This window comes from Coregonus clupeaformis, chromosome 7 (genome assembly GCF_020615455.1).
Source record: "Coregonus clupeaformis isolate EN_2021a chromosome 7, ASM2061545v1, whole genome shotgun sequence".
In the NCBI taxonomy this organism is placed as follows: Eukaryota; Metazoa; Chordata; class Actinopteri; order Salmoniformes; family Salmonidae; genus Coregonus; species Coregonus clupeaformis.
In genome coordinates this window covers 69,097,899-69,113,371 of record NC_059198.1, presented here as the reverse complement: position 1 = coordinate 69,113,371, position 15,473 = coordinate 69,097,899, and the positions used below count along the sequence as shown (strand labels likewise).

Here is a 15,473-nt window from a genome sequence, read left to right as displayed (position 1 = left end):
AGATGTGGAATCCTGGCTTGATTCTGATCTTGATCTTGGCTTGATGTTGTGGTGCAGAGTACGAAGTGTGCTATTGAGTGGATAGGTACATGGAAAGAAAAGGACGGCTGAGTTCGGTTGGGCTGGTTTTATATTTATAAGATAAATGTTGACCACCACCTACCAGACAGAAATTGGGTGTGATGCTAACAGAACATAATGGAGTAGTACAGAACAAGCCTAGTTCATTCAGACTAGAACAATCAGTTCCATAGAGAAATAAAGTGTGAACTGACAAACATGGCCTAGGCTCTGTTTATAGTGAAACTCCTAACATAGACGTCAGAAGTGGAGATTAATGACAGAGGCATTTCTCAAAAGCAAATCATCAGCGTCGAGGTTTGAGTAGTGCCCAAATACACGCAGGTAGGCAGGCAGGCAGCAGAACCCAACAATCAGCAGATCACAAAACACAGCTGTGTTAGCTGGGTTAAAATACTGATTCACTCACCCCAAGTCTGTAGAAAACACAAATTGGCTTCATAAAAATAAAACAAACAGCCTCATGTCTAAAACAATTGTCCACAATGAAAGTGTAGAAGGTGTGACCAGGAGTCAAGGCCCTCACACACACACACACACACACACACACACACACACACACACACACACACACACACACACACACACACACACACACACACACACACACACACACACACACACACACACACACACACACACACACACACACACACACACACATACACACACACACACACACAGGGAATTGCAACATATTATGTTAAGACTGCAGCACAAACATATCATTTGGGTTCCAAATTGGAACTTCCAACTCCAGAATGGGGTATTTTTAGTCCAAGAAAACACTTAAAAATCCCAAGCAAATTGTGTTTACACAAGAATTTAGTGTACATACTTTTTTCAGTGCTTTTTGTGTACTGCAAACAACTTCCATTTGTCTCAGAGGACCAGGGTTATTGAGAAAGGCTGGGAGCAGAAACAGCTTTAGCTCTGGTTCAGATTCAGAGCAGCATGTTGTTTTGTCTGTACCTGTTAATTCAAACAGAGGATAATGATAAAGCATCTGTTGAATAGTTTAACCATGGGGCCTGTTCTGAAGCTCACTTCGACCACTCGGTCTACGTCATCGGGTGATATTGTTACCATATTAATATGTCCCCGGTGACCCAAACACCTCTGTGGTCGTTAGGTCAGTGTTTGAAGTATGCGCGTACTGATCTACAGATATCAGACAAGGCTCCGATTGGAGCTTGTGTCCAACTCTCCTTAATCTCTAACCGCAGGAGGAGCAGAGCTTGCTGTCGTGATGACCGTTTCCGTGCCAACCATCTGCGGAAAACAGACACGTATGAATCTCTGTCACGCTCATCTCTGCCGAGGTTCTGATCTTCCTCTGAGATGTTGATGTGCGGTGGTGGTCGAGGTCACACACACGCACGCACGCACGCACGCACGCACGCACGCACACACACACACACACACACACACACACACACACACACACACACACAAAAGATGAGCCTTAGTTAACAAGGTATTCCTCTCCTCCAGCCCACTCATTTGGCCAACGATGTGACTCTGATTAGCTAGTGTTTGTTGCCACTCGTAAACACACAGACTCTCTGAGACCATGTTTAAACGCACTAAACACTATTATGGCTTCATCTCCAAAAACAAAGTGTGATTCCCATTTTGTGATTGTTATCTTTTCCCCCTATCACTGACTGATGCACTGTGGTCTGGGAATGTCATGGTCTGTGTCATCTGCCTCCACGTCGTAGAAAAAATTGTAGGAATAGGAAAAAGGACAGACTAAACCATTTTAAAACAGTTATATATAGTGTGCATAGTTAATATTTCATGCATCTGGGATTCTTAATGTCTATTATAACATAGCCTGGATGTTATTACTATTACTATGTCATTACTAGCTACAGTAATATCTGGGGTTCTTACCAGAAAGAGGACAATAATGTAATATTTCTAGCAGGAATAGTTTACAGTGACTGCTGACCTGAATCCATGGTTTTGTCCCAAATGGCACCATATTCCATATATAGTTACCTACTTTTGACTAGAGCCCTGGTCAAAAGTAGTGCACTACATAGGAAATAGGGTGCCATTTGGGATGCAAGCTATTACTCCCAGTACAATGGCTCCTCTGTGGCCGCAAAGTTACGACTTACTAGAGGATTATCCAACTCAGCAACGTGCTGCAGCACTCAACCAAGTCAAAGCCATGATATATTTACAGACTGAAAACCTGAAGCCTAGTGTGCATCCCAAATGGCAACCTATTCCCTATAGTGCGCTAAGTAGGGAATAAGGTGCCATTTGGGACGCATCCCTAGAAAGGTAAAATGTTCTGGACTGGTTTGAATGCTGATATTCTGTAATATCGCCTGCTAGTTTGGATTAACATACTGTACTTGACTGGAATATAAAAGTCCATGCAAATTGGCAATGTAATAGAATGCCATATTCTTTTATACCTATTTTGCGTTTACTCACTCACTAGTTTTGTGAACTTCCTTTTTCAATGTAAAAGTTATGAACTCAAAGCCATGTCATTGTAAGCAACGCAGGGAAGCAACGAAGGCACATTTTCCATAAGTTCTCTGTCTCTGTCTTTGTGTCTCTATGTCTGAGTATGACTGGCCTATATTGTGGCCCTGGGCCCTGGTAGGCCAGTATGTGCCAGTGAGGGCCCATGGAGCCCCAGCCTCGGAGTGGCTGCCCAACAGAGAGGCAGGGCGTCTGGGCAGTGAGGGCGGAGGGAGAGGCGGGAGGGCCCAGGGATGGGTTGGCAGTCCCGGGGCCAGAGGAGTGCCAAGGCATCCCTAACTTCATTCACAGACTCCCCTTGACATTATAAAAAAGTGCAGACCATTTAAAACCACCAGGAAAATAAGAGGAAAAAACCAAGCCCTTCATCGTGTCACTAGTGACAGTCCAGTACAATATGTCTCTTTGCCTCACTCTTTTCTCTCCTTTGTTTGTTTATTTGTTTGAGAAGAAATATAGGGTCGATATAGGGTTTTGTATTTTCCAACAATCAGGATAAAGGACTTGGTCAATTATTATCTGATGTGCAAGTACTCTTAGGCACCATACTTGTGAACATTAGAAAAAGTTTAAACTGTCTCAAAATGTGCATCAGCCAATGAAAGTCGTCAATTTACTTGCACGTGATAGAACGCTACATTGTAGCTGTTCCCATCAGATAACCTGGCACACGTTAACCCTATGTTAACCTCACCAGCTGACAGTGATTATTTCCTGTAACAAATTCCGCATCAGTCTATCAAAGATCTTAGACTTTATATCCACTTTATATATGCCCGAATCCCACGTTGTTGCCTATCCGTTTCACACACATTCATGTGCTTTCACAGCAATAAAGATGTAGGAGGATTATACAACATTATACAATACTCGTACATCGTTTATACAAAAGTGGAACATGTTTGTGGTCTTGTCAAATAGCGCTTGTGGTCTAGTCATTTAGGTGTACACGACCATGTAATATAGCCTATGCAATATGACTGTTAGGCCATAGCAGTCTGTTTGTCTGCAAGGCTGATGAAAGACGTAGCCACTTATTAAGTTCATAATTTTCAAGCTGTTTGTTGCACACACTAACACAATAAACGTAATTCTAGATTTCAAAGGAGAAAAAACACGTGGGATTCGAACCCTTGCCACAATCTGCAAGTCAGTCAAATGCATGTGATCTAGTTGATTTGATTATCATAATGTGCTGTTGGCCTGTTAAGTATGCTTTGACAGGGAGGAAGAGGCGAATCTTTGGCTTCAAGTGCATGATCACATCAGATTTTTTTGCAGGTCTTCTGTTTCCCCACATTTATTGATGAATTTCCCACCATGAAAATGTTTCCCCATTCCCCAATCAAATATCTTCATACAGTGCATTCGGAACGTATTCAGACCCCTTGACTTTTTCCACATTTTGTTATCTTACAGCCTTATTCTAAAATGGATTAAATAAATCAAATTCCTCATCAATCTACACACAATACCTCATAATGACAAAGTGAAAACAGGTTTTTAGAAATTAACCCCCCGAAATACCTTATTTACATAAGTATTCAGACCCTTTGGTATGAGACTCAAAATTGAGCTCAGGTGCATCCTGTTTCCATTGATCATCCTTGAGATGTTTCTACAACTTGATTGGAGTCCACTTGTGGTATATTCAATTGATTGGACATGATTTGGAAAGGCACACACCTGTCTATATAAGGTCCCACAGTTGACAGTGCATGTCAGAGCAAAAACTAAGCCATGAGGTCAAAGGAATTGTCCGTAGAGCTCCGAGACAGGATTGTGTCGAGGCACAGATCTGGGGAAGGGTACCAAAACATTTCTGCAGCATTGAAGGTCCCCAAGAACACAGTGGCCTCCATCAATTCTTAAATTGAAGAAGGTTGTAACCACCAACACTCTTTCTAGAGCTGGCCAACTGGCCAAACTGAGCAATCGGCCACCTTTATGGTAAAGTGGCCAGACGGAAGCCACTCCTCAGTAAAAGGCACATGATAGCCCGCTTGAAACAAGATTCTCTGGTCTGATGAAACAAAGATTGAACTCTTTGGCCTGAATGCCAATTTTCACGTCTGGAGGCACCATCCCTACGGTGAAGCATGGAGGCGGCAGCATCATGCTGTGGGGAAGTTTTTCAGCGGCAGGGAGACTAGTCAGGATCGAGGGAAAGATGAACGGAGCAAAGTACAGCGAGATCCTTGATGAAAACCTGCTCCAGAGCGCTCAGGACCTCAGACTGTGGTGAAGGTTCACCTTCCAACAGGACAACCACCCTAAGCATACAGCCAAGACAATGCAGGTTTGGCTTCGGGACAAGTCTCTGAATGTCCTTGAGTGGCCCAGCCAAAGCCCGGACTTGAACCCAATCGTACAGACCTGAAAGTAGCTGTGCAGCGACGCTCCCCATCCAACCTTACAGAGCTTGAGTGGATCTGCAGAGAAGAATGGGAGAAACTCCCCAAATACAGGTGTGCCAAGCATGCAGCATCATGCTCAAGAAGACTAGAGGCTGTAATCGCTGCCAAAGGTACTTCAACAAAGTACAGAGTAAAGGGTCTGAATACTTATGTAAATATATATTTAAGTTTTTTATTTTTAATACATTTGCAAACATTTCTAAAAACCTGTTTTTGCTTTGTCATTATGGGGTATTGTGTGTAGATTGATGAGGAAAAAAACAAAATTCATCAATTTTAGAATAAAGCTGTAATGTAACAAAATGTGGAAAAAGTCAAGGGGTCTGAATACTTTCCGAAGGCACTTTAGATACCGCCCCCCATTTATACCTCAATCGACGTAAAACATACATTAACTGCACAAAAAAATTCCCGGAAATGGAATGACATTTTAGCAGACGCTCTTATCCAGAGCAATTAGGGTTAAGTGCCTTGCTCAAGGGCACATCAACAGATTTTTCACCTAGTCGGCTCAGGGATTAGAACCAGCAATCTTTCGGTTACTGGCACAACGCTCTTAACCACTAAGCTACCTGCCGCTCCTGGAAACCATGTGTTTGATGTATTTGATACCATTCACCTATTCCACTCCAGTCATTACCACGAGCCCGTTCTCCCAAATTAAGGTGCCACCAACCTCCTGTGATTCACTGTAAACGCTGCATATGTCGGCTCAATGGGAAATTACCTTTAAATTCCTATTGCGCAATCTGTAACGCTTCAGCGATACAGATTGAATAGAGCCGTAACCCTTTTAACGCGTACAAGTAAATCAACGATTTTAATTGAATTTTGAGACAAATAAATACTTTTTCTAATGTTCGCAAGTATGGCCCATTATTGTCTGCACATTCACCTTTTTTAAAGTAAACAAGAGTTAACTTGTCCCATAGTGTCTCCTATCCAGTAAATTGTGCTGAATGCCTGGTTGTGGACTGAACGGCTTCCTCTCTGTTAGAGATGGCAGCAGTCAGGATCACTCATCTCGAAGGATGCTTCCCAAATAGCACCCTATTCCATATATAGTGCACTACTTTTGACCACGGCCCATAGGGCTTTGGTCAAAAGTAGTGCACTATGTAGGGAAAAGGGTGCCATTTGGGACAGAAGGTAATACTGTAACCCCTGAGTCATAACTCACTGATTGACCTTCTCCAGTCAGCGGAGACACATGATTGGATGATCACACTGCTGTCCAGCTCTCCATTGGTCGGTTGACCTCTGGCCTATCAGTGGGGTGTCTGTGATTGCATCGGTCCCATCTGTGATGTATGTTTCTTCTCTTTTGTCTGGCTTTCAGGAGCCGAGCTGGTAATAGGCTGAGCTCACTGATCACTAATCTAGCGCAGCCTTTTGTCTGATTTATGCACTAGGACTAGGGGCTGGTGTGGTGTGTTTATTGTTGTGTGTCGCTAACAACAGCACCAGCTGGTTGTGATAATACATACCCATCCTCTCTAAGCAGGTGTACTTTATTCCCTCTCTCATTTGTCAGTTCGTTGTTAATTGTTTTTGCTCCAATGTTTTGTTTCATCAATTTTTGCTGTATTCACCCTCCTCTATTACCCGCGGTGATGTTAAGTGAACAAATATTTTTTGACTTTCACCGCCACGCCAAAAACATTACACTTCTTTGCTTTCCCCTCGCCGATCTTTAAAAAAGTATATGAAATCCTGCTGTCAGTATAACAGAAAGGCAACAGCAAAGTTAACTGCATGACTTTCAGTTCAGTAGCAAAGAAGGAGAAAACCCCCCTAAAGAACAGAAAAATAATGAAAGGTCCCGCTATGGTTTATTGACAATTCATAGTTTGTTTGGCATGGTCATTGTTTAAAAAAATCGGAGTTTTAGATGTTTTAGGCAAAGAAGGTTGGAAATAGAGTTTTAGCATGCGATGGTCCATTTCCAGCTCAGCTCTCCAGTCCGTCGTTCCCTTCCCGGGGATGGTGGGCCTGTTGGGCTCTGGCCTGCGTCTGGGTTGGACGGGGTCTCATGGGGGGATTCTGGGTAAATGACGCGTGTGGCCTCACCCTCTGCTCCGCTCTGCTCCTAACCTGCAGGAGGCGTCACACAAACATGGCTTTTATGAGACTTTGAGGGGATTGAATGGCATCTGGACACTGGATGCCCTGCTCTGAAACACACTGGACTGGAACCCACAGTGGCTTTTCAGCCTCGCTGCACAGAGAGTTCTGCAGACCAGATCTGGGTCCAAATATATATATTTTTAATCTGTGCTTGATTGAGCTTGCCTGTTGCAATTGATCCAATATTTCAAAGTCAAGCAGTATTTGGACCCAGGTCAGCTGCAGATATTCCCTTTTAGCCTGCTATACAGTCAGGCTCTGTGCTCGCCTTATCAGAAACACCACAACACAGATTACAGTAACTACAAGACAAAAGATGCAAAAGGGTGTGTTGTGGCACTACTATAATCCCTTGTAGGGTATTGTTTTAATATCTTTGTTGTCTTTTGTTGTCTGCTGTATGGCTTGTCATCATTAGCAACCAATCCATACACTTCCTGACACCATAGTAAACATTGAGCTAATATATCCATGTAGGAACATGACAACATAACAACCTACAGCACATGAAAACAATGTTATTGGGATGTAATTACATAGCTGTTATTATACAGAATGAATGAATGAAATCAGTCCCAATCCTGTCTCTAGCACTGGTATTAGTCAGGGAGACTAGATGGAGATACATGTACATGAAAAATGCTGGAATAGACTGAACCATTGGAAACTGAGCCATAGAGCAAACAGAATACCTAGTCACCCACTATCAAAATAGGGGAAGCAAACATGTTTTGGCACCTCCATTTTTCTGACCATGAAATGATTGTATTCCATTGGGTAATTTGTCATTTCCACTGATTAGTAATGTAGAGTAGACCACTGCAAATTCCTGTGAAGTATTACAGCAGTCTAACAAAGTAGAAGAAGGAGTCCTAATATTCGATTTTTCACCAAATATTGTGAGATAAAGTAAAAAAAGGTAAATTCAATCAGAAGTCAGAGAGCAAAGCTGGAAAGGGAGAGGAGGGAGAAGAAGAAAAAACACTGTAATCATTTCAAAGCTTTTAAATGGCATGTGAAGCTGTGGAAGAAATGCTTGTTCTTGACATATAACAGATATAGTTTTTCCTCGTGAAAGCAAAGGGAGAAACATAATTGCATTTGTTTTGGCTGGACTGCCTGAGAATGGTCAATCTAACACAATGTGTTACTGTACGCCACTCCAGTCAGAGGAAGAGAGAGAGAGAGAGAGAAATAACTGGTGAGACTGATAAAGAGAGAAGGAAAGAGTGCGAGAGAGAGCAAAAGAGAGGGGGGAGACTCAAGAGATGAAGCGAGAGATAAGAACTAAAAGAAAAAGAAAAAGAGGGAGAGAGAGAGAGAGATGTGGCCAGACGAGTATTCTGGAATGTGCTAAAGAGTTGAAACCCAAGCTGTGGTTTGTTCTCTTTGTAATTGCCTCACAACTTTCTCTCTCCATCTCTCTCTATCTCTTCATCTCTCTCTCTCTCTCTCTCTCTCTCTCTCTCTCTCTCTCTCTCTGTCTCTCTCTCTCTCTCTCTCCCTCTCTCTCTTTGTCCCCCCCCCTCTCTCTAAGAATCACAAACAAGGTGAGGTGAGTTTATCCCCCTAAAGACCATCTCTCTCTGTGGAGTTAAACTATTACTGAGAGAAACGGGAAACAACAGGACATTTCATAATCAGCCTCATATCAGCCTGAGGTTGTGCAGGTCAGTGCGGGTCACGGCACATGTGAACGTTTTCGGAAAACCAGCAGCCAGCGAGGAGAGAAAGGCGTTTGGAATGATTAGGTGATTTGCTGTTTGGCCCTGCAGGAGTCTATATTCCTGGACTTTGGATTTAGGTCTTTGGAAAACTGAAGGGGTGAGGTGAAAGGCAGCGGCGCGCAGCGGTGAAATCCGTCTGTCCATTCTCCGGTGTCGGAGGGGTTCTGGGACCCTTGCAGGAGGAAGCGAGGACATGGTTTTCCAGCTCCACAGTTGTGTAGGAGTGACTGTAACTAACCTAACAACTCTGTCCCCACCCGACTCTCCTTCCCCGCTAGTTAGAAGAGTGGGAACAAATTCCAGCTCAAATGTGCGACGGAATTTGCATTAATAAAAAACTATCGAAACACCCTGTCGGCAATGACTTGTGGTGTTGGCGGTACAAGTGGCTGCTCGTCAAAGGGACTCATACATGTTACAAACATTTTCTTTACGGGAAAATGCGGTGCTAGGCGAGCGTCTGTCTCTCCTCCGTGTCTCTGTGTCTATGGGGCGATCTGGGAGGGCAATCATCATAAATGAAAGCAGCTGGCATCCACGAGAGAGAGAGAGTGAGAGAGAGAAAGGTGGGAGAGAGAGAGATGGGAGAGAGAGAGAGAGAGAGAGAGATGGGAGAGAGAGAGAGATGGGAGAGAGAGCGAGAGAGAGCGAGAGAGAGAGAGAGATGGAAGAAAGAGAGAGAGAGAGATTTCCATTGAGAAGGGTAGACACAGGAAAACCTGGCTCCCTGTAGAGGAAAGGCTGTGCAACCACTGCACCACAGCAGAACCTGAGACAGAGCTGCATTTCATGACAAAATGTAAAAAATATAAAACAATTAGAAAGTGTAATTTCCCCAAATTTGAAACCGTTTTTTAAGGTTTCAAAGACCTCTCTGATGAGAATAGGCTACCCGTCCTGTTGGGGGAGGACGCAGAGAGCTGTGGGTTGGCAGCGCACTACATTGCTGCCTGCAATAAGGGACAGTGTCTGACAGACCAATGGTTCAATGGCCCTTGGTTATTATTGTTACTGTTGTCCCGTTGACAATATTGATTATTATTATTTTAATTATTTTAATAGTGTAAATATTGTACGTAAGCTTTGGCAATATGTACATTGTTACATCATGCCAATAAAGCAAATTGAATTGAATTGAATTGAGAGAGAGAGAGAGAGAGATGGAAGAAAGAGAGAGAGAGAGAGAGAGATGGAAGAAAGAGAGAGAGAGAGAGAGAGAGAGAGAGAGAGAGAGAGAGAGAGAGAGAGAGAGAGAGAGAGCCTCACCCCAATCAGTCGCCTGGTCTTGCCTAATGCTCAACTCAAACACAGGACAGCCAATTACTGATTACCTAAGCAAAGAATGCTGGGTATTACTGTACAAATTCTTCAGAGAAAGGTACAATTCTCCACAGCTAAACTGACAGACCTGAAGCTTTGTGGTAGTGTTAACTTTAGTACAGACACTCACGGGTTCCCTCTTAGTTTCGTCTCTTTCCCCTCACACCGTCCCCCCTTAAAAGCAGCTCATTGGCCTTAGCCATGTGTTTTGTTAACTCAAAGTGTGTGCCTGGAGGCTTCATGAGCAGGAAATCCAGATGCTCTGGTATCTTTTAATGGGCTTGGAGGGTGCCAAGCCAGTGTCATCATCATCACTGGCTAGAACTTGCCGCTAGGCAGAGGCTAGCCCTGGACCCAAACACTGCCCCCTCACACCACCACCCCACCCTACACCCTACCCGAGTGGTGCAGCGGTCTAAGGCACTGCATCTCAGTGCTTGAGGCGTCACTACAGACCCCCTGGTTCGATTCCAGGCTGTATCACAACCGGCCGTGATTGGGAGTCCCATAGGGACAATTGGTCCGGGTTTGGCCGGTATAGGCCGTCATTGTAAATAAGAATTTGTTCTTAACTGACTTGCCTAGTTAAATAAAATAAAATAAACATCCTTCCCCCTCTCGAAGCTCTCTATAGCTTGGCAGCTAGTGAGAGTACATGAGGCCTGCTGCGGCTGTGCCACCATTACCCAACACACACACAGACATGCACGGACGCACGCATACACATACAGAATCACACACACCATCGTAACAGCCCTTCTACCTTAAGGTCTGTCTAGTAATCTCACAGTGAGAACACAGAACATTAGATGGGCCTGGTTGTGAACAGACCGGATTCCTGACTAATGTTTTTCATATGAGCTATAAATGGCTCCTATTTGAGTGTGTGTGTGTGTCGGTACAGCATATGAAGATAAGTATCTTTCTTAGTTTATTTTTCGGTCTATTTCCGTCTCTCTTTCTCTCTCTCTCTCATTTTCTCTGACAACACAATCATATATTCTCAGTCATTTATTTTCAAAGGAAAGTATTAGGGTATGCAGTTTGGGATGCATAAATATCAGAAAGTGCAGTTGTGTTATTCATGTCAAAATATGATTGTTACAGTGCCTTTTTCGTTTTTTATATGTCCATTATTACATGGCTACTATTTGTTTTACATATGAATCAAGAGTGGAAACAGAGAAACACGTTACTGCAGCACACACACACACACACACACACACACACACACACACACACACACACACACACACACACACACACACACACACACACACACCTCACCAGCCCTCAAGAATTGCCTTAATTAAGCCTCATTGACCTCCGGGTGTGCGTTGTTAAATTAACTTATTTTACTGTTGTGATTTCAGAAACCATGGATCATGGATCAAGTAAATGTGACAAGTGAGTGTATTTTACAGATACCTTCTGTATGTTTTCGTGCTCCCTCTGACATCATTTTCTCTCTCTCTATGATTATGAATTATTTGTAGAACTCCCCCACCCCCTTCCTCCAACTCTGCGTTTGTTCTCCCTCTCTTCTCTGTGTGTGTAATGTTCACCTCTTTCTCCTCCAACTCTGTGTTCTCTCCTCTGCGTTTTGTATAGTTTCCCTTCATCTAACTCTGTGCCATTCTCTGTGTGTGTGTGTTGTGAGAGAGAATGCAGAGTTAGAGGACAGCATACAGGCAGACACAGGCACTCTGTGTTCTTTCTCTCGCTCTCTCTCTCTCTTTGTGTAATGTTCACCTTCTCCTTCCCCTGACTGCGTTCTTTGTCTCTCTCCTGCATTCTGTGTAATGTTTTCCCTCCTCTAAATCTGTGTTCTCTCTCTGTGTTATTTAGTGTCCTCTCCTCTAACTCTGCGTTCGTTCTCTCTGTGTGTTATGTTCAGGGGTGGCGTTCTGAAGGAGAAGGTACGGGGCAAAGACGAGACGTACTGGAAAGAGATCAACGCAGCCATGGCCTTGACTAACCTGGCACAGGGAAAGGACAGCAATGCATCAGGGACGACCAGCTGCATCATCCAAAAGTCCTCTCATATATCAGAAGTAAAGACTGTCAAAGTGCCTCTGGTGCAGAAGTACTAGCGCCTATCACAGAGTCTTCTGTCTCAAACTAATCTTCCCTTCCACTCTCTATGCAACACCAACATTCCCTCTGAAAACTCACTCTGAAGAGTCAGTCAAAAAGCGAAACAAAGAAACAAGTACTCTCTTCTTTTGTTCTGTTTGTTTTACTGTATGTTGGTATAAATGCAACAGAACTGAAGACAACCTATCTTGTGTGTCGGTCTGTGTTTTAAAAAAAAACTGCAGTACATGCATTAGACAAGTGTTGATATGATCGTCTTTAACTGCATTATTTTGTTCTGAACGAGACACTTTTGTAATGTTAATTTATTCGTTTTTTTATACTCCGAAATTTGTATTGTAGTTTTGCCAAAGTGCCTTTTGGAAGCAGAGCAACACACCCTGTGTGGTAAATAATGTACAGACAGAGTGTCTCTGGGAACATAAAGGACTATCTGAAGTAGAAATATATGGTCATATAAGCTTCTTCTGAAGCAGTCCCTTTCTCCCTGATATGTGCCTTACAATGTGGATGAATTTAGCTCATCATCGAGGCACTGCTGTTAAATAACATCTGAACTGATCTAATTTATCAAGACACACACACCATGTTAAGCCACATCTCCCTGATGGCATTGTGTATGTTTTGTCTGAGTCCTCATTATGACTGTAAATTGAACACTGTTATGTCTCAGACAGAATACAACAGATCTGCCAACAATAACTGTGAATATATATAAAGTTCACTCCAGTTCAGCCAAACACTGACATGAAGCCCTCGAGAGTTAGAATCGATAGGATACCAGCAGATCCACTGTGCTGTTGATAGTCACCACCACCATCATGTTTTCCACAGCTCGGCCTTGGGGTTTTATTTTCCAAAGTGGAAGGATTCTTATCAAGGCTTTAGCCTGGAAAGCCCAAGCAAATGTTGAACCAGCACCATCATACAGGCACGCTCACGTGCACACACACACGCAGGCAGGCGCACACACACACACACCTGGTCGAAGGTTTGGTTGGCAAAGGGCTGTATCTGTTTAAACAAAGAGGGTCATGAACTAAAGGGATGTTTTTGTTTCTGTTGTCAGTGTTGTATTATATGAACTACAGTGTCGCTGCCTTCTCTCTCTCACATGTTTCCGTTCATAACAAGGTACTTCAACAGTGAAAAAAAGACAGGCTCACCAGGCCGTTTGATCCTACACTCCTCCTCAGCTGTTTAGAATCACATTCAAATTGCTGTTTACAAGAAGAGAGAGAGAGAGAGAGAGACAGAGAGAGAGAATTCCCTTTTCAAAAATTGCCTTTTCAGTATTATCTTTTTGTCAGAAGGCAAAGCAAGTATTTGTTATTTTGAGTTTGTTTATTGCAGCGGTTGTTCTGTTTTTATCAAAGTTTTACTTGGTTTTACTTAGCCATACCGCATTACGTTTTTTTTTTTGTTGACCGAATGGAAAGAATCCTCCTTAAATAGTTATAAAGTATGTACAGTGCATATGTTATTTACATTGTAGCAACCCAATGCCAAGTACTGAGAGAAATCAAGTTGGACTGTTTGAGTAACTGTAGTCGGTCATTTTCTGCCGACTCACTAATTGTATGTATATCTTCAAGGTACTGTTTATGTGTCAAAATGTACACTTCTTTATTCTCTCTGCTGTTTGGGCCCTTTGTTTGACAACCTAGACTGTGCTTGTGATCAAGGGTTGATTGAGAAAAGCTGCACAAAGTTACTTTTAGAAACTACTCTTAATCTTGAATGTGCAAACCGTTATAAGCTGCAGTTAGCTCTCTGTTCTCCACTAGAAAGAAACAGAAGAAAAGCCGTCACTGAGAATTTATGGGATTGAGTTGAGGGGGAAAACAATGTGTTGATTATACATATCTTGTTAAACCATGCACGCACACACACACACACACACACACACAAACACACACACACACACACACACACACACACACACACACACACACACACACACACACACACACACACACACACACACACACACACTAATTTTTGTTAGCGTGCCTATGGTAGCAGCGTAATAATGTAAGGAATCACACTAGCCAATCCCCAGGCACTATATTCTCATGCGGGAGACTGTGGTCCACATGTGTTTTTTATACACCTGATCCTGTAAGAGGCGCTCTAGGGTAACCCTTTCCCTCGCTCAGTGTGTTAATAATCCATCAATATGTTTAGCCTGGGCACAACCCTCACACCTCACACGGAATGCAGCCCATTCCATACGGAATACAACCCCATTCATACGGAACACAGTTGCCAGAGAGACTAAGGCTTCAAAAGCACAGAACAGAACAGCCATTGTTATACCTGTAGTCAATCAGCAACTACGCTGAGTGTACAAAACATTAAGAACACCTCGTCTGAGGGTAAAAGGTGTGGGGGGGGGGGATGCAACACAATATTAGGAAAGTGTTCCTAATGTTCGGTATACTCATTGTATAACTGTACCCCAAAGCTTTGGTTCGGTATGATACTTATTTTCCTGTGCACAAACTCGTGCTTTCGAACAAATATTGCAAACGGAGAGCAATTTACTTTTGTCATATTTCAGAAAATCTATAAATTATTAAGGATTGTAAAAAAAAAGAAGCTGGTGATATTAGTCCGTTTTTTTTTATTGTTAAGTTATATGAGTTCAAATTTTTTGATAGAGACTGGATTGTTATCCAATGACCAAATGCATAATATCTCATTGTATTGTCTGATTTTGCTTTTATATAACATTTTATTTTGTTATACTATGGTTACTTCCACAAATCAATGAATAAACCCTTGAAGAAATTTTATGATATTGCTTTATTGCTCAATTTGGGATTCTAGAAAAACTACAGTGTGTGTATTTGTCTGACAAAGCAACATGAACTCAACAGTGTTATCTGCTAAAAACACATTTAAACTTTCCCTTTTGGCATCCTGGGTTAAAGTAGTCCTTCCCTCCCAGTCCGGTCTTGATTGATGGATAATTCCCTCAATGTACAGCCTCGCAAAAATATAATGTAGCAATTCATCTCTGATTGGCCCCGGTTCAAACACAAGCTGTTGACGTATTTTGCTTTCTTCTCTGAATTATTCTGAATAGGCCACCCATTAATTAAGCTACATGCAATTGTCTGGTTTCTGTTCAGTAAATACTGAAACACTAAAGACAAATACAATGGAGGAGACCATGAATAATGTAATGTAA

The 15,473-nt window shown here is 42.7% G+C and overlaps 1 protein-coding gene across 1 annotated transcript in view; it reads left to right on the top strand.

Annotated features, from left to right (window-relative positions):
* The window catches only part of LOC121570012 (homeobox protein Mohawk-like), a 29,731-nt gene extending 14,673 nt beyond the window's left edge, over positions 1-15,058 (top strand). The window contains exons 7-8 of the mRNA XM_041881458.2: positions 11,554-11,587; positions 12,078-15,058. Coding sequence (XP_041737392.1) covers positions 11,554-11,587; positions 12,078-12,273 — 230 coding nt within the window. The 3' untranslated portion in view covers positions 12,274-15,058. The remainder of the gene's footprint in view (positions 1-11,553; positions 11,588-12,077) is intronic.
* The last annotated feature ends 415 nt before the right edge of the window (positions 15,059-15,473 follow it).